At 43.2% G+C, this 22,279-nt stretch overlaps 1 protein-coding gene across 2 annotated transcripts in view; it reads right to left on the bottom strand.

Moving 5' to 3' along the window:
- Nucleotides 1-22,279, bottom strand: part of LOC115105868 (unconventional myosin-Vb-like) — a 92,644-nt gene that overhangs the window by 17,634 nt on the left and 52,731 nt on the right. For both annotated transcript variants that reach the window (XM_029628323.2, XM_029628322.2), the window contains exons 19-29: nt 21,818-22,029; nt 21,491-21,647; nt 19,071-19,310; nt 18,561-18,797; nt 17,473-17,566; nt 11,508-11,641; nt 11,305-11,424; nt 11,063-11,197; nt 10,316-10,378; nt 7,188-7,430; nt 1,677-1,771 (exon numbers count right to left, since the gene is read on the bottom strand). In XM_029628323.2, coding sequence (XP_029484183.1) covers nt 1,677-1,771; nt 7,188-7,430; nt 10,316-10,378; nt 11,063-11,197; nt 11,305-11,424; nt 11,508-11,641; nt 17,473-17,566; nt 18,561-18,797; nt 19,071-19,310; nt 21,491-21,647; nt 21,818-22,029 — 1,730 coding nt within the window. The remainder of the gene's footprint in view (nt 1-1,676; nt 1,772-7,187; nt 7,431-10,315; nt 10,379-11,062; nt 11,198-11,304; nt 11,425-11,507; nt 11,642-17,472; nt 17,567-18,560; nt 18,798-19,070; nt 19,311-21,490; nt 21,648-21,817; nt 22,030-22,279) is intronic.

The following is a 22,279-nucleotide window of genomic DNA, read 5'->3' as shown; positions in this document are numbered from 1 at the left end:
TAAAGTCCACCTGTGTGCAATCTAACTAATTATGTGACTTCTGAAGGTAATTGGTTGGCTATGAAGTCTTATCTAGGGACTTCATAGCAAAGGGGGTGAATACATACCACTTTTCATTTTTTTTCTTTTCATTTCACTTAATCAATTTGGACTATTTTGTGTATGTCCATTACATGAAATCCAAATAAAAATCCATTTAAATTACAGGTTGTAATGCAACGAAATAGGAAAAACAGCAAGGGGGATGGCTACCTTTTCAAGGCACTGTACGCACAGAGCCGCAACCACAATACCTAGGTGTCTGGCTAGACTGTAAACTCTCTGTAGACTCTCCTTCCAGACTCACATTAAGCATCTCCCTTCTAAAATTAACTCTAGAATTGGCTTCCTTTATTCGCAACAAAGCATCCTTCACTCATGCTGCTAAACATACCCTCGTAAAACTGACCATCCTACCAATCCTCGACTTCAGCGATGTCATTTACAAAATAGCCTCCAACATTCTACTCAACAAATTGGATGCAGTCTATCACAGTGCCATCCGTTTCGTCACCAAAGCCCGAAATACTACCCACCACTGCAACCTGTACGCTCTCGTTGGCTGGCCCTCGCTTCATTCTCGTCGCCAAACCCACTGGCTCCAGGTCATCTACAAGTCTTTGCTAGGTAAAGCCGCACCTTATCTCAGCTCACTGGTCACCATAGTAGCACCCACCAATAGCACGCGCTCCAGCAGGTATATCTCACTAGTCACCCCCAAAGCCAATTCCTCCTTTAGCCGCCTTTCCTTCCAGTTCTCTGCTGCCAATGACTGGAACAAACTGCAAAAATCACTGAAGCTGGAGACTCATATCTCCCTCACTAGCTTTAAGCACCAGCTGTCAGAGCAGCTCACAGATCACTGCACCAGTACATAGCCCATCTGTAAATAGCCCATCCAACTACCTCATCCCCATACTGTATTTATTTATTTATCTTGCGCAGTATCTCTACTTGCACATTCATCTTCTGCACATCTATCACTCCAGTGTTTAATTGGTATATTGTAATTACTTCGCCACCATGGCCTATTTATTGCCTTTACCTCCCTTATCTTACCTCATTTGTACACACTGTATATAGACTTTTTCTGCTGTATTATTGACTGTATGTTTGTTTACTCCATGAGTAACTCTGTGTTGTTGTATGTTTCAAACTGCATTGCTTTATCTTGGCCAGGTCACAGTTGTAAATTAGAACTTGTTCTCAACTAGCATACCTGGTTAAATAAAGGTGAAATAAATAAAAAATGTCCCCATGGGGATAATAAAGTCATTCATTCTTAGCTAAACTGGGTCTGTTGGACTACAACTGACTGATGTTGGTAGTAGAACTGAAAGCTGGGCATAGAGGTACAGTAGTGAACGTCTCTAGGCAATCTCCAGTTGGACAAAACTACAGTAGGCAACACTTATGTAATTGTCTGCAGTCACATAGAATGAAAGCTGAACCACCAGTGTGACAAATTTTCAATCCAATCCATAAGTAACCATGTGATATTTACATTGAAAAACATTGCTGCCCATTCTGTACACCAGTGGGTATGAGAGAAAAAACAGAAACATCCATATTCATCACAGGCCTGTTTGTTTTCCATTACTGCACGCACAATAGTAGGTACAGAAAGACAAACTTACTTCTTAGACTCACAGAGTCCATGGTAGGCCCTCACAGCCTCCTCCTTGTCTATGGGCTTCTTGCTGTTGGTCCATTCAGGCACGTTATTTGTTTCCTATGGAGAGGAGAGGGAGATAAATTTACGATACCATCAGGCCCGTAGTAAAGACATTGGGAGAGTGTCGGTGGATACAACTGCTTTATAAGGTAATGAATAATGCAGACATTTATCGATTAATCCATTTCCCTCTTTAGATCAAACCCAATCAGTGTTTAATACTCACTCATAAACCTCAGTCATACAGTATGAGGGGTTGGGTTAAATGTGGAAGACACATTTCAGTTGTACAACTGACTAGGTATCCCCCTTTCCTTTCCCTTTTATTGTAGTAAAACTGTCCTCAATGCACTTTCATACTACAGGCGAGCGCCTGTCTAAGTCTGCATCTGAACCAATCAGTTGGGGAAGGAATAATCAGAGAGACAGGCCATCATCTCTGAGGGTGAGACAGGCCATCATCTCTGAGGGCAAGACATGTCAATCATAATCACAAATAGCCTCCAACACTCTACTCAGCAAATTGGATGCAGTCTATCACAGTGCCATCCGTTTTGTCACCAAAGCCCCATATACCACCCACCACTGCGACCTCAAATCAAATCAAATTTTATTTGTCACATACACATGGTTAGCAGATGTTAATGCGAGTGTAGCGAAATGCTTGTGCTTCTAGTTCCGACAATGCAGTGATAACCAACAAGTAATCTAACTAACAATTCCAAAACTACTGTCTTGTACACAGTGTAAGGGGATAAGGAATATGTACATAAGGATATATGAATGAGTGATGGTACAGAGCAGCATACAGTAGATGGTATCGAGTACAGTATATACATATGAGATGAGTATGTAGACAAAGTAAACAAAGTGGCATAGTTAAAGTGGCTAGTGACATAAGAATGCAGTCGATGATCTAGAGTACAGTATATACATATGCATATGAGATGAATAATGTAGGGTAAGTAACATTATATAAGGTAGCATTGTTTAAAGTGGCTAGTGATATATTTACATCATTTCCCATCAATTCCCATTATTAAAGTGGCTGGAGTTGGGTCAGTGTCAATGACAGTGTGTTGGCAGCAGCCACTCAATGTTAGTGGTGGCTGTTTAACAGTCTGATGGCCTTGAGATAGAAGCTGTTTTTCAGTCTCTCGGTCCCAGCTTTGATGCACCTGTACTGACCTCGCTTCTGGATGATAGCGGGGTGAACAGGCAGTGGTTCGGGTGGTTGATGTCCTTGATGATCTTTATGGCCTTCCTGTAACATCGGGTGGTGTAGGTGTCCTGGAGGGCAGGTAGTTTGCCCCCGGTGATGCGTTGTGCAGACCTCACTACCCTCTGGAGAGCCTTACGGTTGAGGGCGGAGCAGTTGCCGTACCAGGCGGTGATACAGCCCGCCAGGATGCTCTCGATTGTGCATCTGTAGAAGTTTGTGAGTGCTTTTGGTGACAAGCCGAATTTCTTCAGCCTCCTGAGGTTGAAGAGGCGCTGCTGCGCCTTCTTCACGACGCTGTCAGTGTGAGTGGACCAATTCAGTTTGTCTGTGATGTGTATGCCGAGGAACTTAAAACTTGCTACCCTCTCCACTACTGATCCATCGATGTGGATAGGGGTGTTCCCTCTGCTGTTTCCTGAAGTCCACAATCATCTCCTTAGTTTTGTTGACGTTGAGTGTGAGGTTATTTTCCTGACACCACACTCCGAGGGCCCTCACCTCCTCCCTGTAGGCCGTCTCGTCGTTGTTGGTAATCAAGCCTACCACTGTTGTGTCGTCCGCAAACTTGATGATTGAGTTGGAGGCGTGCATGGCCACGCAGTCGTGGGTGAACAGGGAGTACAGGAGAGGGCTCAGAACGCACCCTTGTGGGGCCCCGTGTTGAGGATCAGCGGGAGGAGATGTTGTTGCCTACCCTCACCACCTGGGGGCGGCCCGTCAGGAAGTCCAGTACCCAGTTGCACAGGGCGGGGTCGAGACCCAGGGTCTCGAGCTTGATGACGAGCTTGGAGGGTACTATGGTATTGAATGCCGAGCTGTAGTCGATGAACAGCATTCTCACATAGGTATTCCTCTTGTCCAGGTGGGTTAGGGCAGTGTGCAGTGTGGTTGAGATTGCATCGTCTGTGGACCTATTTGGGCGGTAAGCAAATTGGAGTGGGTCTAGGGTGTCAGGTAGGGTGGAGGTGATATGGTCCTTGACTAGTCTCTCAAAGCACTTCATGATGACGGAAGTGAGTGCTACGGGGCGGTAGTCGTTTAGCTCAGTTACCTTAGCTTTCTTGGGAACAGGAACAATGGTGGCCCTCTTGAAGCATGTGGGAACAGCAGACTGGTATAGGGATTGATTGAATATGTCCGTAAACACACCGGCCAGCTGGTCTGCGCATGCTCTGAGGCGCGGCTGGGGATGCCGTCTGGGCCTGCAGCCTTGCGAGGGTTAACACGTTTAAATGTCTTACTCACCTCGGCTGCAGTGAAGGAGAGACCGCATGTTTTCGTTGCAGGCCGTGTCAGTGGCACTGTATTGTCCTCAAAGCGGGCAAAAAAGTTATTTAGTCTGCCTGGGAGCAAGACATCCTGGTCCGTGACTGGGCTGGGTTTCTTCTTGTAGTCCGTGATTGACTGTAGACCCTGCCACATGCCTCTTGTGTCTGAGCCATTGAATTGAGATTCCACTTTGTCTCTGTACTGACGCTTAGCTTGTTTAATAGCCTTGCGGAGGGAATAGCTGCATTGTTTATATTCGGACATGTTACCAGACACCTTGCCCTGATTAAAAGCAGTGGTTCGCGCTTTCAGTTTCACGCGAATGATGCCATCAATCCACGGTTTCTGGTTTGGGAATGTTTTTATCGTTGCTATGGGAACGACATCTTCGACGCACGTTCTAATGAACTCGCACACCGAATCAGCGTATTCGTCAATATTTCCATCTGACGCAATACGAAACATGTCCCAGTCCACGTGATGGAAGCAGTCTTGGAGTGTGGAGTCAGCTTGGTCTGACCAGCGTTGGACAGACCTCAGCGTGGGAGCCTCTTGTTTTAGTTTCTGCCTGTAGGCAGGGATCAGCAAAATGGAGTCGTGGTCAGCTTTTCCGAAAGGGGGGCGGGGCAGGGCCTTATATGCGTCGCGGAAGTTAGAGTAACAATGATCCAAGGTTTTACCACCCCTGGTTGCGCAATCGATATGCTGGTAAAATTTAGGGAGACCTGTATGCTCTCGTCGGCTGGCCCTCGCTACATATTCGTCACCAGACCCACTGGCTCCAGGTCATCTATAGGTCTTTGTTAGGTAAAGCTCCGCTTGATCTCAGCTCACTGGTCACGATAACAACACCCACCCGTAGCACACGCTCCAGCAGGCATTTCTCACGGGTCATCCCCAAAGCCAACACCTCCTTTGGCCGCCTTTCCTTCCAGTTCTCTGCTGCCAATGACTGGAATGAATTGTAAAAATCGCTGATGTTGGAGACTTATATCTCCCTGACTAACTTTAAACATCAGCTATCTGAGCAGCTTACCGATCGCTGCAGCTGTACACAACCCATCTGTAAATAGCCCATCCAATCTACCTACCTCATCCCCATATTGTTTTTATTTACTTTTTTGCTCTTTTGCACACCAGTATTTCTACTTGCACATCATCATCTGCACAACACTCCTGTGTTAATTTGCTAAATTGTAATTACTTCGCCACTATGGCCTATTTATTGCCTTACCTCACACCATTTGCACACACTGTGTATATATTTTGTTTTTCTCTATTGTGGTATTGACTGTACGTTTGTTTATTCCATGTGTAACTCTGTGTTGTTGTTTGTCACACAGCTTTGCTTTATGTTGGCCAGGTCGCAGTTGTAAATGAGAAGTTGTTCTCAACTGGCCTACCTGGTTAAATAAAGGTGAAATTATTATTATTTTTTTTAAATTAAAAATCCTTCTAAGGAGTATGACACGCCAAGCATATCCTCGACTAACCTAGAAGGTGGGACTGGGAAAGAGCCGCTCAGTAGTCTGATATATTAACTAGACAGCCACATAAAGAGAGTCATGATACTGACAGTGATCTCTTCCTCTTTCTGCCACATCTCTCTCTCTGTTAGGGAAACGTCTTTGTGAGGCATGAGGAGGAGTGAGAATTGGAGAGATACGCCTCGGCGATTAAAGACTGTTTGTTCTGCTGCCTTCCACACCATCATCCTTTCTGCTCTCCTGTCCTTGAGTCGGCGGTGAGGCACTCCCTCCCAAACCAAACGTCTGGCTGCCCAAGGTCCTTTAACAGCATGGGGAGATCGCATTAACAATGCTCTTCATCGGGACATAAGTTCAGTTAATACACTGTAGGAACATTACCATGTTAGGACTGATCTGCCATCGACTCCCAGTATTTTACACTCCTAGTCCCATCTCTGTTGGAGGCCAGTCTCTGTCATAAGTCTCATAATTACTCTAGTTACATACTAGTCTATACATACTAATGATCTGTGGGGCTCAGTTGGTAGGGCAAGGAGCTTGTAACGCCAGGGTTGTGGATTCGATTCCCACAGGGGAGCAGTAAATAAAAGTATGAAAATGTATGCACTCACGACAGTAAGTAGCTCTTTATAAGAGTGTCTGCTATATAACTAAAATATATATATTTTTTAAATGTAGTGTGGCTGTACCTTTGTCTGAACCCAACTAGAATGTGACATTTGATCAAATGTTTCTTATTCCATTTTTTTGTTTTGTGTAAAGAAGCTGAAGACTGTCTATCATGTTTTTTATATTTTATATTTCACCTTTATTTAACCAGGTAGGCTAGTTGAGAACAAGTTCTCATTTACAATTGCGACCTGGCCAAGATAAAGCAGAGCAGTTAGACACATACAACAACACAGAGTTACACATGGAATAAAACAAACATACAGTCAATAATACAGTAGAAAGATGAGTCTATATACGATGTGAGCAAGTGAGGTGAGATAAGGGAGGTAAAGGCAAAAAAAAGGCCATGGTGGCGAAGTAAATACAATATAGCAAGTAAAACACTGGAATGGTAGATTTGCAGTGGAAGATTGTGCAAAGTAGAAATAAAAATAATGGGTTGCAAAGGAGCAAAATAAATAAATACAGTAGGGGAAGAGGTAGTTGTTTGGGCTAAATTATAGATGGGAATAGAATACAGGTGCAGTCATCTGTGAGCTGCTCTGACAGCTGGTGCTTAAAGCTTGGTGCTTTTAATCTGGCTGATTTGACCCAATACAGTTTCAGCACATTATAGTCATTTTGCCCATCAACCCAGAGTCACAAACAAGAAATGTATATCATCTGTGTATATTCATGTGTATATTAAAGTATATTAATGTGCCTGTAGATAACCTTTTGATAAGCAAACAGGGACATATAAAGTGGACAATCAATGCTGCATTTCCCAAGTACAGGCAACCAAAGCCATGTCAATTTAACTCCCAGTTTGTCAACTTACGATCTGATTGGTTGTCTCCTCTTTCTGATGGGCTGCACTGACAATTTGAGTCCTGAGGATGAGGACCTCCTCCTTGCGCACTTCCAGTTCCTCATTGGCTGCTTTGAGCTGGCCAAGCAGCAGGTTGTAGCCGTCCTGCAGCTCATTGGAGGAGCTGTTCTGGGAGGCGCGGTCAGCAATGGCCTTCCTCAGTTCGTTCAGGTCGTTCTTCAGCTTTTTGTTCTCAGACTCCAGCTCCTGCCTCTGTGGAAACACATGGCCAAAGTACAAAGAGAATTATTGGCAATCTAAAATTGAGTTTATGTAATCATTGGTTATCAAAGTGATTAAATACCAAGGCTCAATGTTGGAAAGAATGACAGTGATTGATAGCAATAAAAGTAATAAAGTAATATACACTGAGTGTACAAAACATTAAGAACACCTGCTCTTTCCATGACAGACTGACAACGTGAATCCAGGTGAAAGCTATGATCCCCTATTGATATCACTTAAATCCACTTCAATCAGTGTAGATGAAGGGGAGGAGACAGGTTAAAGAAGGATTTTTAAAGCCTCGAGACAACTGAGCGATGGCTTGTGTATGTATGTATGCCATTCAGAGGGTGAATGGGCAAGACAAAATATATCAGTCTCTTTGAACGGGGTATGGTAGTAGGTGCCATGCACACCTGTTTGTCAAGAACTGCAACGCTGCTGACTTTCATGCTCAACAGTTTCCCCATGTTTATCAAGAATAGTCCACCACCCAAAGGACATCCAGCCACCTTGACCACTGTGGGAAGCATTGGCGTTAACATGGGCCAGCATCCGTGTGGAATGCTTTCGACACCTTGTAGAGTCCACGCCCTGACAAATGGAGGCTGTTCTGAGAACAAAGGGGGGAGGGGTACAACTCAATATTAGGAAGGTGTTCTTAATATTTTGTACACTCAGTGTAGAGCAGAATAATATGTGAGTGCTGCCACATTGAGTATGTTTACATGCACGCCAATCATTTGATATTAAACTGATTATGGCAGTAGGCCGAGTATGGAAATAGTAAAACGCCTTACTCTGCTCATCTTAAATCGGCATACGGTCATAATCGAAGTAAGCATACGCTGATTAAAACACTGGTTTTCTGAGCAATCTTTAAAATGATTAAGACATGTAAACAGCTTAATTAGCGTTCCAGTTGTGTATTTGATGTGCACATGTGCCAGCACTGGTAGCGCAAGCCTCCCTCTTATGCACGAGCAGAGATCGGAAAAACTGAAAGTATGCATCTTACAAATAATTTTCACATACAGACTTTATAGATCCAAACTCAGAATGAAATTGCCTTCGCAAAAACAACATGGTCACCGTGATACATTTTTTATTTTGATTGCTGATTTTCTGCATTTATGAAAGTCCTTTTAGGTAGCCTGACTTGAGATGTGTCCATGTAAACAGGATTATTAGGGAAATCATTCTTCTTGCAAAGCATGTAAACATTTTAAATGATCTATTATAGTAATCTGACTATCCACAATAATCATATTATTGTGTGGATGCAACTGTGCTCATTGTGAGTAGCTTAGTAAGTAAATCCTTGTAGAGACATCAAAACTATTTGTACTTGATTTTCATTTTAGCTATGGCAAGTAGCTATTTATCTACAGTATGGCAGGGGTAGGCAATTTGATTCAGCCGCAAGCCGATTTTTGTCTGAGCGAATGGTCGGTCGGGGGACCGGAAAATAATGATAATAATTTGTACACTGCAAAGTGACCACAACTAAGCCAAAAAAGAGATTGTATTTGAAATAACATTTCATACCTTGATTACATTGAGACACAATCACGTCTATTTTATTTGTGGGAATACTTGGAAACAGATCTCCTAAATTAAACACATTTTTAGCTGAATTCCTAGTGATTCCTGCAAATGCTGGGGGGCCCCAAAAAAACGTTTGGGGGACCAATTATTTTTAACTTGCAGGCCGGTTTTGGCCCAAAGCCTCCTGTTACCAAACTCTGAGCTAAGGAATGTAGGTAAAAGCCAGCCATGGCTTTCAGATTACTGCAGTTGATAAATGGATTATTAAGATTAAGATGATTCATATTCTAAGATACCGTACCAGTGACTAATTGTGCTCACCTCTCTCTCTGCAGTGAGTCCCTCAGCATAAATAAAGGCACCAATAGTAGTTATAAGGTTCTCTTCTACAGACTTCAAGTTCCAATGGGCAACATTTTGCTCAGCGACAATAGGACCCATGACTCAAACCATGACACACATATTTTTACTGCCAATCAAATCTAAACCCTGTGTTGTGTGGTATTATGGTGCTATTGACCGAGATGCAAAAAACAAGCCCCCTGTATAGATGGGCCAATTTTGTGGGTGACCAAATTTATATTTATTTTGTCATTTTTCCATTTGGGGGGTTAAAGGTACAATCTTTAAATGAAAATAATTTCATATATTCAGTTCATATCACATTTTATTTATTATTTTCCATATATCTATTGATGTTGTACATTAAAAAAAAAATCTAAAATGTTCAAATTGGATTCTCCTGTACTTTGAACTCTTGTACTTTTGATTAAATTCAAAAGCACCTTGAGATGGACTCTTCTGATAATATTGTAATGCATTACACTTAATCACACTGTTGATCTCAACTGTGCCATAGAAGTTAATGATTTATCCACGCCAAAAGCAAGAGTGGTTCTATCTCACCAAGGCACATATCCTGAACATGAGTTATTAAATAAAATAAATGCTTGCATGTTCTTTCCCTTTACACATTACCTGAACATCAAATTCTGCCCCTGGGGTGCCTTCTCTCTCTACATGGCACCCCAGGGCACCGTGCATGCCAGTATCTCTCTCTATCTTACCATGTGCCCATGCTGTGCCTGCCTGCCAGTATCGCGCTTTATCCTACCATGTACCCATGCCGTGCCTGCCAGTATCTCTCTCTATCCTCTGGAAGTTCCACTCACCCACAGTTTCATAGGCAGGACGGCCAAAGACAGCAGAACAGCCAGAGTGAAGAAGAAATCAAACACCACAAATAGAGACATCCCACTGCAGACTAGTACTGCACACTGTCCGTGTATGTGTGTGTATCTGTGTGGTGGTGGATGGATCTGTACCTTGAGACTGTTGTAGGCCAGGTCCTCACTCTCTTGCTCCGACGTAGTCTTTGGCTCAATTCCCTAAGAGAGATTGTTAATCGTAATCATTCCACTTCAGGTTGATAAGGCGGAGGCAGGCCCACTATTGTGCAATGTTATTACACAAGCACCAAGTTTGAGGATCACGATCCTGATCTTAAACTTAAAGGTATTCAAGACAAAATCTCACTGATCATCCCTAAAGCCAACACCTCATTTGGCCGCCTTTCGTTCCAGTTCTCTGCTGCCTGTGACTGGAACGAATTGCAAAAATCGCTGAAGTTGGAGACTTTTATCTCCCTCACCAACTTCAAACATCTGCTATCTGAGCAGCTAACCGATCGGCAAATAGCCCACCCATTTTTACCTACCTCATCCCCATACTGTTTTTATTTATTTACTTTTCTGCTCTTTTGCACACCAATATCTCTACCTGTACATGACCATCTGATCATTTATCACATCAGTGTTAATCTGCAAAATTGTAATTATTCGCCTACCTCCTCATGCCTTTTGCACACAATGTATATAGACTCCCCTTTTTTTATACTGTGTTATTGACTTGTTAATTGTTTACTCCATGTGTAACTCTGTGTTGTCTGTTCACACTGCTATGCTTTATCTTGGCCAGGTCGCAGTTGCAAATGAGAACTTGTTCTCAACTAGCCTACCTGGTTAAATAAAGGTGAAATAAAATAAAATAAAAAGACTAAGACATGGGCCCACCTTGCAGTTAACCTGGTCCTCCATCTTTTCCAGGTTGACTTGCAGTCTCTTCCTCTCCTGTTCCAGCTCTCGAACACGCTTCTGCAGCTTCATGAACACACCAATGTCCATTGCTGCCTTCTCCACTCCCATCTCCTGCAGGGTGACAATATCAGGTCACAACAAAAAACTAGCACAAGTAACTATGTACAGACGGTATAAGGCTGTATAAGACTGGTTCATACTAGTTAAGAGGGTCTTACCTCTACGAGCTGGATTGCATCGTCAGTGTCTCCCAACTCCGAGGTAGAAATGGAAGGATAGTTGGAGTCAGACTCCAGGCTGCTCTGAGTAGAATTGTTTCTCTTGTGGCCAGGTTGGAACTGAAGGGTAGGAGGAGACAGGGGACCATTGGACATCTATCTTGGCATAAGACACTTACATACATACACAGGCACACACATACCTTGGCCTCCTGTAGGTTGTCATATCTCTGCTCCAGTCTGGAGAACTCCCTGAGCAGGTTCTGGTAGCGCTGCCTCTCCTCATCCAGCTCTGCCTGGACCCGACCCACACTCTGGGATGCACTGCTCTCCTGGTCTGAAACACAGACACACAGGACCAGTCCACATCAATCATTTTCATTCACTTCCAACTGAGTCTCTTCTTTTACACTGAACAAAATATAAACGCAACACACAACAATTTCAACAATTTTACTGAGTTACAGTTCATATAAGGAAATCAGTCAATTTAAATAAATAAATTAGGCCCTAATCTATGGATTTCACAAGACTGGGAATAAAGACGTGCATCTGTTGGTCACAGAGACACTACATGACCAAAAGTATGTGGCCACCTGCTCGTCGAACATCTCATTCCAAAATCATGGGCAGTAATATGGAGTTGGTCCCCCCTTTGCTGCTATAATAGCCTCCACTTGTCTGTGAAGGCTTTCCATTAGATGTTGGAACATTGCTGCGGGGACTTGCTTCCATTCAACCACAAGAGCATTAGTGAGGTCGGCAATGATGTTGGGCAAATAGGCCTGGCTCGCAGTTGGCGTTCCAATTATACCAAAGGTGTTCGATGGGGTTGAGGTCAGGGCTCTGTGCAGGCCAGTCAAGTTCTTCCACACCGATCTCCACAAACCATTACTGTATGGACCTATCTTTGTGCACAGGGGCATTGTTGTGTTGAAACAGGAAAGGGCCTTCCTCAAACTGTTGCCACAAAGTTAGTAGCACAGAATCGTCTAGAATGTCATTGTATGCAGTAGCGTTAAGATTTCCCTTCACTGGAACTAAGGGGCCTAGCCCGAACCATGAAAAACAGCCCCAGACCATTATTCCTCCTCCACCAAACTTTACAGTTAGCACTGTGTATCGGTGAAGGTAGCATTCTCCTGGCATCCGCCAAACCCAGATTCATCCGTCTGACTGTCAAATCATCACTCCAATGGCGGCAAGCTTTACACCAGCCGACGCTTGGCATTGCGCATGGTGATCTTAGGCTTTGGTGCGGCTGGTCGGCCGAACAGTTCTTGTGCCGACGTTGCTTCCGGAGGCAGTTTGGAACTTGGTATTGAGTGTTGCTGCCAAGGACAGACAATTTTTACACGCTATGCGTTTCAGAACTCGGTGGTCCCGTTCTGTGAGCTTGTATGGCCTATCCCTTCGTGGCTGAGACGTTGTTGCTCCTAGACGTTTCCACTTCACAATAACAGCACTTACAGTTTACCGGGGCAGCTCTAGCAGGGCAGGAATTTGATGAACTGACTTGTTGGAAAGGTGGCATCCTATGACGGTGCCACACTGAAAGTTACTGAGCTCTTCAGTAAGCCCATTCTACTGTGAATGTTTGTCTATGGAGATTGCATGGCGGTGTGCTCGATTTTATAGACCTGTCTGGCTGAAATAGCCGGATCCACTAATTTTAAGCGGTGTCCACATACTTTTGTATATATAGTGTAGCTTTAAAAAAAGGTAGGGGCGTGGATCGGAGAACCAGTCAGTATCTGGTGTGACCACCATTTCCCTCATGTAGCACTACACATCTCCTCCACATAGAGTTGATCAGGCTGGTGATTGTGGGCTGTGGAATGATGTCCCACTCCTCTTCAATGACTGTGTGAAGTTGCTGGATATATGCGGGAACTGGAACACGCCGTCATACACATTAATCCAGAGTGGAGGTCGACCGATTAATCGGAATGGCCGATTAATTAGGGCCGATTTCAAGTTTTCATAACAATCGGAAATCAGTATTTTTGGGCACCGATTTGGACGATTTTTTTGTTTTTGTTTTTTGTTACAGCTTTGTTTAATCTTTATTTAACTAGGCAAGTCAGTTAAGAACACATTCTTGGCGGCCTAGGAACGGTGGGTTAATTGCCTCGTTCAGGGGCAGAACGACAGATTTTCACCTTGTCAGCTCAGGGGATCCAATCATGCAACCTTAGTCCAACGCTATAACGACCTGCCTCTCTCTCGTTGCACTCCACAAGGAGACTGCCTGTTACGCGAATGCAGTAAGCCAAGGTAAACTTGCAGTAAGCTAGAATTAAACTTATCTTATAAAAACAATCAATCATTCTGCCTACTAGATATTATCTATCGTGTCCTGCGTTGCATATAATCTGACTGAGCATACAAGTATCTAGGTATCTAACTGAGCGGTGGTAGGCAGAAGCAGGCATGTAAACATTCATTCAAACAGCATTTTCTTTGCGTTTTGCCAGCAGCTCTTCGTCAAGCATTGCGCTGGTTTTGATTTCAAGCCTATCAACTCCCGAGATGAGGCTGGTGTAACCGAAGTGAAATGGCTAGCTAGTTAGCGCTCGCTATAATAGCGTTTCAAATGTCACTCGCTCTGAGCCTTGGAGTGGTTGTTTCCCTTGCTCTGCATGGGTAACACTGCTTCGAGGGTGGCTGCTGTCGTTGTGTTCCTGGTTCGAGCCCAGGGAGGAGCGAGGAGAGGTACGGAAGCTATACTGTTACACTGGCAATACTAAAGTGCCTATAAGAACATCCAATAGTCAAAGGTTAATGAAATACAAATGGCATAGAGGGAAATAGTCCTATGATTCCTAAAATAACTATAACCTAAAACTTCTTATCTGGGAATATGGAAGTCTCATGTTAAAAGGAACCACCAGTTTTCATCTTTTCTCATGTTCTGAGCAAGGAACTTAAACGTAAGCTTTCTTACATGGCACATATTGCACTTTTACTTTCTTCTCCAACACTTTGTTTTTGCATTATTTAAACCAAATTTAACATGTTTCATTATTTATTTGAGGCTAAATTGATTTTATTGATGTATTATGATTTTTCAACACCGATACCGATTATTGGAGGACCAAAAAAGCTGATGCCGATTAATCGGCCGATTAATTTTTTTTTTTTTTTTTTTAGATTTGTAATAATGACAATTACAACAATACTGAATGAACACTTCTAATCCAGAGCATCCTGAACATGCTCAATGGGTGACATGTCTGGTGAGTATGCAGGCTATGGAAGAACTGGGACATTTTCAGCTTCCAGGAATTGTGTACAGATCCTAGCGACATGGGGCCGTGCATTATCATGCTGAAACATGATGGTGATGGTGGCGGATGAATGGCACGACAATGGGCCTCAGGATCTTGTCACGGTATCTCTGTGCATTCAAATTGCCATCGATGAAATGAAATTGTGTTCGTTTTCTGCAGCTTATGCCTGCCCATACCATAACCCCACCATGGGGCACTCTGTTTGTTGACATCAGCAAACTGCTCGCCCACACGACGCCATACACCCGGTCTGCCATCTGCCCAGTACAGTTGAATCCGGCATTCATCTGTGAAGAACACACTTCTCTAGCGTGCCGGAGGCCATCGAAGGTGACATTTACCCACTGAAGTCGGTTACAACGCTGAACTGCAGTCAGGTCAAGACCCTGGTGAGGATGACGAACACACAGATGAACTTCCCTGAGACTGTTTCTGACATTTTCTACCAGACATTCTTCAGTTGTGGAGCTCTTGGGCTGGCGTGGTTAGTGTGGTCTGTGGTTGTGAGGCCGGTTGGACGCTGGAGGCAGCTTATGGTTGAGAAATTAACATTACATTCTCTGGTAACAGCTCTGGTGGACATTCCTGCAGTCAGCATGTCAATTGCACACTCCCTCAAAACAACTGTGGCATTTTGTATTGTGACAAAACAGCACAATTTGGAATGGCCTTTTGTTGTCCTCAGCACAGGGTGCACCTGTATAATGATCATGCTGTTTAATAAGCTTCTTGATATGCCACACCAGAGGAAGGCCCCAAAAAATTGTCCAAGACTCCAGTCACCCAAGTCATAGACTGTTCTCTCTGCTAAACACGGCAAGCGGTACCAGGGTGCCAAGTCAAGGTCCAAAAGGCTCCTTAACAGCTTCTACCACCAAGCCATAAGACTGCTGTACAATTAATCAAAATGGCCACACGGACTATTCACATTGACCCCCCTTACTTTTTACACTGCTGCTACTCGTTGTTTATTATCTATGTATGGTCACTTCACCCCTACCTACATGTACAAATTAACTCAACTAACCTGTACCCCCGCACATTGACTCAGTACCGGTACCCCCTGTATATAGCCTCAATATTGTCATTTTATTGTGTTACTTATTACATTTTTTTTTTATACTTAAGTTTATTTTGTAAATATTTTCTTAACTATTTCTTGAACTGCATTAGGCTTTTTTAAATATATTTTTTTACCTTTATTTAACTAGGCAAGTCAGTTAAGAACAAATTCTTATTTTCAATGACGGCCTAGGAACAGTGGGTTAACTACCTGTTCAGGGGCAGAACGACAGATTTGTACCTTGTCAGCTCGGGGGTTTGAAAGTAAGCATTTCACAGTACGGTCTACACCTGTTGTATTTGGCGCAGGTGGATGGATTATCTTGGCAAAGGAGAAATGAACTGGGATGTAAACAAATTTGTGCTTTGTGGGCATAGGGACATTTTTCGGGTTATTTTATTTCAGTGTATGAAACATGGGACCAACACTTTACACGTTGCGTTTATATTTTTTGCAGTGTACTATTGCTCAATTGCTGTCCTTTAGATGAGCCTCCAATTCAGTTAAGGCAGTGACCAGAAAACAAGCCATCGCTAAGTTACAATACACTTCATTAGAGGTATTGAATATCAACTCACCACCATTTCATGTGTTCATTTTAGGGATAGATGATTGTATTGCCATGATTCCAGATAACTGCTGATGCAGTCTTTTCTATCTGCTGCCCCCCCCCCCGTCCCGTCCCCCCACGGCTCAGCTCCATATCACACAGCCTCTCTCTCTCTGAAGATATGGCCGCAATAAAATATGACAGGGGAATTAAACACAGATTGAAGAGGCTCTATTAGTTTCATGATCTGAAACCTACCCTTGCATGCGTTATTTGAATGTATATATCATCTTTATATGCTCTGGTGGGTAGTCTGATGACTCTTTTCATCCCCATGGTTCCTAAGAGGCCCATATCACACTATGAGGGATTGAATAAAAAGGCTAAATGACTGGGATCATAGTATGTTGCTACTGAATTGATAATGTGAGACATTAATAACAGGGGTTCTCTGGTATGTAACATCCCTAACTCAATATCATTACACCAGCCTGGACAACATGCTGGTCTAACTGCTAGTAGAAAAGAAAAAGCACAATAATGTTAAAGTACACAGTGCTAGCGCTCAACCCAAGGGGACCCCAGAGAACCTATTAGTAACACTGCAGATAAAGCGAGCAGATTAGACCAATAACTCTACTCTGCCTCTGGCTAGCTATTTCAATTTCCACCAGAGAAGACTGTCTGGACGCTGGTGACATTATTACGAAAAATGATCTCCTTTCATTAACTGCTCTGTGATGAAATCTCCTGGTTGAAGTATTGCACATGGCCTTCAGATAAGAGAGGGCAGTGGTAATGTTCAGAGATGATGATGCTGTAAACCATAAGTAACTTGTTATTGACAAAAAGAAGTCAATTGACAAAGGATTTCAAATTAACTATCAATAGTCTACCTATACTACCTGACTTTAGATTTAGCGCATATACAGATAGATATTTCAAAGCTAATAGGTGACACTTCCGCACGTGCACCCAGTGATAAACAATGGCTGACTCCAGTCTCAGGTTAAACAGTTTATTTTTTAAGTCTCACATTGCTGCTGCGTAACTTGATGCAGTTTCTGCTTCTCTCGTCCTACTTCCAAACAGAAACCCCTCTTGTGTGGGGAAACAAGCCATCCCTCCCTTCAGGGCAGGGTTAGCAGTCTGCAGGGCTAACTGTGAGTCTTCAACCACTCCTGTACATCAGCTAATCACTGTGGCGCTATCGTTTCCCGTTTAGGGGTTTGAAGAGTGTAGGACATATAAAAAGCACTCACCTTCCGTGCTCTTGGAGTGGTGCAGAATCCTTCGGTTCATCTCCTCCTTTTCACTCTTCAGCATAGAATTCTCCCTTTCCAGTTCCTCCACTCTCTAAGAAATAGAAAAAAAAAGAACAAGAACTTGAATAAAATAAAGAAATAGAGACATTAGAAGGAGCTGGTTGGCCAGTTCAAGAGCAATTGATTTGGTTTGACCTATTTTCATTTGCTACTTCAATCCGTGGGGAACCTTAAAACACAATAGATGCTACAGGTCCTCTACAAGTGCCCAAAAAGTATTTTGTTTGTTTCTCTTTAAGTGACTTGAATCTGTAGTTCCTGTGTGTGAGGCTCTCATAGTGATGTCAGACAGAGCTAGAGAGCCAGAGACAGCCCCTGCATTGTGACAAAATGGCCGACTCGAAGAGAAGAGAATCAAAGGGCCAAAGATTACCACTGGGGCACTGCAAAAGCCCACACCCAATGTACATAACAATGGCTTTCTTAATTCCTGTCAGGAGGCCAAAACAATACAAATATATATGCATTGTATCACTTTCAGGTCAGTAGGAGAACACTGATACAGTCCAATTAAATCCAATTAAATCCATTGTGAGATTGTTAGAGGAAATCCCTTGAGAATCAGGTGTTTTACATTCAGTAAAAACGCTGCTACAAGCATTTTCTGGAGCTACTCAGGCACTTAACGGCTGTTTTCACCAACGCGTTTCAGAAAGGAAGGTTTTGTTCATTCAACAGAAGGTTCAGTAGTCCAATAACTCTGAATGATGTAAATGAACAGAGAAAGATGGCAACCTGTCTGCTAATCAGAAAAAAGGCTGTCCTAGCTTGAGGTACTGCACAACTGCCATTCATCCTAGTTCATGTGGATGCAGAGGATTGCTCTCTTCAACACTTTAACAGCATACAAAATCCCAACTATTTGTATTCATTAGGGATCCCCATTAGCTGCTGCCAAGGCAACATCTACTCTTCCTGGGGGAACATATTAAAGCACTTACATTACATATAAAACAAAAGATAAAACAGTGACAGCCTTGTAAAAAGAAAATGTACTTTCGCCCCTTTAGTGATTGATAGCTCACCTGTTCCAGTCCCATCTTCTCGTTGCTGTGCTTCTCCTCCAGCTTCTTCATGTGGGTGTGTGCTTCCTGGAGCTCAGCCCTGAGCTTCTCCAGCTCATCCTGAAGAGAGGTCAGCTGACTGCCATCTCCCTGGCGACTGCGCATCATCTCCAGCTCCTTCTGCAGCTTGTTCACCTCTGAGCCCAGGGAGGCTTTGGCCACCACCAGCTGCTCATTCTGAGTCTTCAGATCGTTGGTCTACACAGTGAGACAGGAGAGAGAGCTTTGGTTACTAATATGGGACATCAATTTCAAATCAATCACTTTTTAACATCATTTACAGATAGTTTAGTCTAGCTAAACGGTTTTAGCTGTGTAAAAATATGACTGCAAATGGAAATGAATATTGTGCCAAAATATTGTCCTTTCATTGAGCCATCTTTGCATTATAGCACTCATTGTGTAGGCTACTAGCCTTATAGAACAGTGTACTTCTACAACGTGGGTAGAACCAAGGTTCTTTGACTGTACCTGGTCATCCATCTTCCTCTGCAGCTGGACGATCTTGTTCTCCATGCCCGTGTTGAGCTTCTTCAGATGTTGAGCGGACCTCGCTTCAATCTTCAGCTGTTTCAGCTCCAGCTTGGCTCGCATGCGGCGGTAGGCACACTGGATGGTGATGGCGGCGTTCCGTGCCCGCCTGAACTTCCTCCTGGTGAGCCAGCCTCGGACATGCTTCTGGATGATCATGGCTTTGTGGTGCAGAAGGAACTGGGGAAGTGGAGAAGGGAGGTAGATAGCAGAGACAAGGAACAATTTATTATACTGTACAATCAATGTGATGGGAAATATGTAGGTAACTTCAGAATTCCCAGTCGGACAAATTCTAGAGATCTCAATCCAAAGGGAATCTAGTGTATCTGAGAAGGCACCATAGAAGGCAGCATTTCTGCAAGGTCCGCCTGATCACATTCCATTTCAAATCGGAGGCACGTCGTCTCCAATTTTCAAGTCACACAAACTGGACAACAAGTCCAACACTGTGTCATCTTCTCAATGAACACTTTACTCCTGATAGATCGCTAATATGTTTCAACAAACCGTCATTCTGTTACCAAACTTTGCATCTGCAATGTTCTTAAAGTGTTTTTGTCAAATTTTCAGTGGATTTATTAAAAGTAGTCCTTGTGCAAAGAGTTGAATGATTTGTTTAACTTTGCAATCATTGGTTTTTGTTTGGTATACAGTTGAAGTCGGAAGTTTACATACACCTTAGCCAAATACATTTAAACTCAGTTTTTCACAATTCCTGACATTTAATTCCCTGTCTTAGGTCAGTTAGGATCACCACTTTATTTTAAGAATGTGAAATGTCACAACAATAGTAGAGAGATGTATTTATTTAAGCTTTTATTTCTTTCATCAAATTCCCAGTGGGTCAGAAGTTTACATACACTCAATTACTATTTGGTAGCATTGAATTTAAATTGTTTAACTTGGGTCAACCAATTCAGGTAGCCTTCCACAAGCTTCCCACAATAAATTGGGTGAATGTTGGCCCATTCCTCCTGACAGAGCTGGTGTAACTGAGTCAGGTTTGTAGGCCTCCTTGCTCGCACACACTATTTCAGTTCTGCCCCAAAATGTTCAATGGGATTGAGGTCAGGGCTTTGTGATGGCCACTCCAATACCTTGACTTTGTTGTCCTTAAGCCATTTTGCCACGACTTTGGAAGTATGCTTGGGGTCATTGTCCATTTGGAAGACCCATTTGCAACCAAGCTTTAACTTCCTGGCTGATGTCTTGAGATGTTGCTTCAATATATGCACATAATTGTCCTTCCTCATGATGCCATCTATTTTGTGAAGTGCACCAGTCCCTCCTGGAGCAAAGCACCCCCACAACATGATGCTGGCACCTCCGTGCTTCACGGTTGGGATGGTGATCTTCGGCTTGCAAGCCTCCCCCTTTTTCCTCCAAACATAACGATGGTCATTATGGCCAAACAGTTCTATTTTTGTTTCATCAGACCAGAGAACATTTATTCAAAAAGTATGATCTTTGTCCTCATGTGCAGTTGCAAACCGTCTGGCTTTTTTTATGGCGGTTTTGGAGCAGTGGCTTCTTCCTTGCAGAGCGACCTTTCCAAGTTATGCCGATATAGGACTCGTTTTATTGTGGAAAAATATACTTTTGTACCTGTTTCCTCCAGCATCTTCACAAGGTCCTTTGCTGTTGTTCTGGGATTGATTTGCACTTTTCGCACCAAAGTACGCTAATCTCTAGGAGACAGAACACGTCTCCTTCCTGAGCGATATGACGGCTATGTGGTCCCATGGTGTTTATACTTGCGTACTATTGCTTGTACAGATGAACGTGGTACTTTCAGGCGTTTGGAAATTGCTCCCAAGGATGAACCAAACTTGTGGAGGTCTACAATTTTCAGATTTCTTTTGATTTTCCCATGATGTCAAGCAAAGAGGCACTGAGTTTGAAGGTAGGCCTTGAAATACATCCACAGATACACCTCCAATTGACTCAAATGATGTCAATTAGCCTATCAGAAGCTTCTAAAGCCATGACATCATTTTCTGGAATTTTCCAAGCTGTTTATAGGCACAGTCAACTGGAATTATGATACAATTAATAGTGAAATAATCTGTCTGTAAACAATTGTTGGAAAAATTACTTGTGTCATGCAGAAAGTAGATGTCCTAAACCGACTTGCCAAAACTATAGTTTGTTAACAAGAAATTTGTGGAATGGTTGAAAACGAGTTTTAATGACTCCAACCTAAGTGTATGTAAACTTCCGACTTCAACTGTACATTTTAAAGCGAAAAATTGTATCAGCATCATTATTTTACGGTGGAATTGCCCATACAAAACCCAGGAAAAAGAAGGTGAAAAGGTGAGCCAGTGACATGACAGGTAGTGTTGTGGTTGTAGTACCTCCTGGAAGATCCTGCGCGTCAACATGCCCCTGGTAAAGGCCTGGATGGTGACAACAGCCTGTCTCACTCTTAGATAGTCCCTCCGCTCTCTGACCATACGATACTGCTTCTGGAAGATCAGAGCAGCGCGGGTTAGACGCAGCTGCTCCGCATACCTGAGACAGACGGGAGAGAAAGACGGCAAAAAGAGGAGGAAATAAGTTACTGGCACTGATATTGCCATTTGGGATAAGTGATTCATGACGCTTTTTGTGTGATTTATCAAGAAAAATACAATTATTTGCTGCTTTGTTAGTGTAACAGAATGTAGTGTTTATTCTCTCACCGGCGGGCCATGTATCCACGGCCATATCTCTGCAGGTTGATGGCGGACTTCCGGATCTTCTGGTAGCGGACCCTCTGCAGCCAGCCTCGCACCGTCTTCTGGATCTTGATGCAGGCGGAGCGGAACTTGTCTGCCCTCAGCTTCTCCAGGTAGGCCACTTGGCCTGCTCTGAAGAAGATCTTGGTCTTACCAAACTGGAACTTGTCTGGGTCCTGGTGAGAGAGAAAGGCAGCTCCATTTTGTTTCCATTAATTCATTAACTTCAGTTCAATCAACGGAGCATCAAGGCAGTTACATCAGTGGGCATGACCAAACACAAGGTTAATTAGTTTCCACCCAGCTAAGAAATCCATGACATACTGTCCAAAGATTCAACACATTTATTAACCTGAATAAACTCCATATTCTCTTGCTCATGTACTGAGATGGAGAAAAGCAAGAAGCCAAGAGAATACCTCCCAG

This window comes from Oncorhynchus nerka, linkage group LG22 (assembly GCF_034236695.1).
Source record: "Oncorhynchus nerka isolate Pitt River linkage group LG22, Oner_Uvic_2.0, whole genome shotgun sequence".
In the NCBI taxonomy this organism is placed as follows: domain Eukaryota; kingdom Metazoa; phylum Chordata; class Actinopteri; order Salmoniformes; family Salmonidae; genus Oncorhynchus; species Oncorhynchus nerka.
Note: the sequence above shows the minus strand (reverse complement) of the source record. Positions and strands in the feature narration are given on the sequence as shown.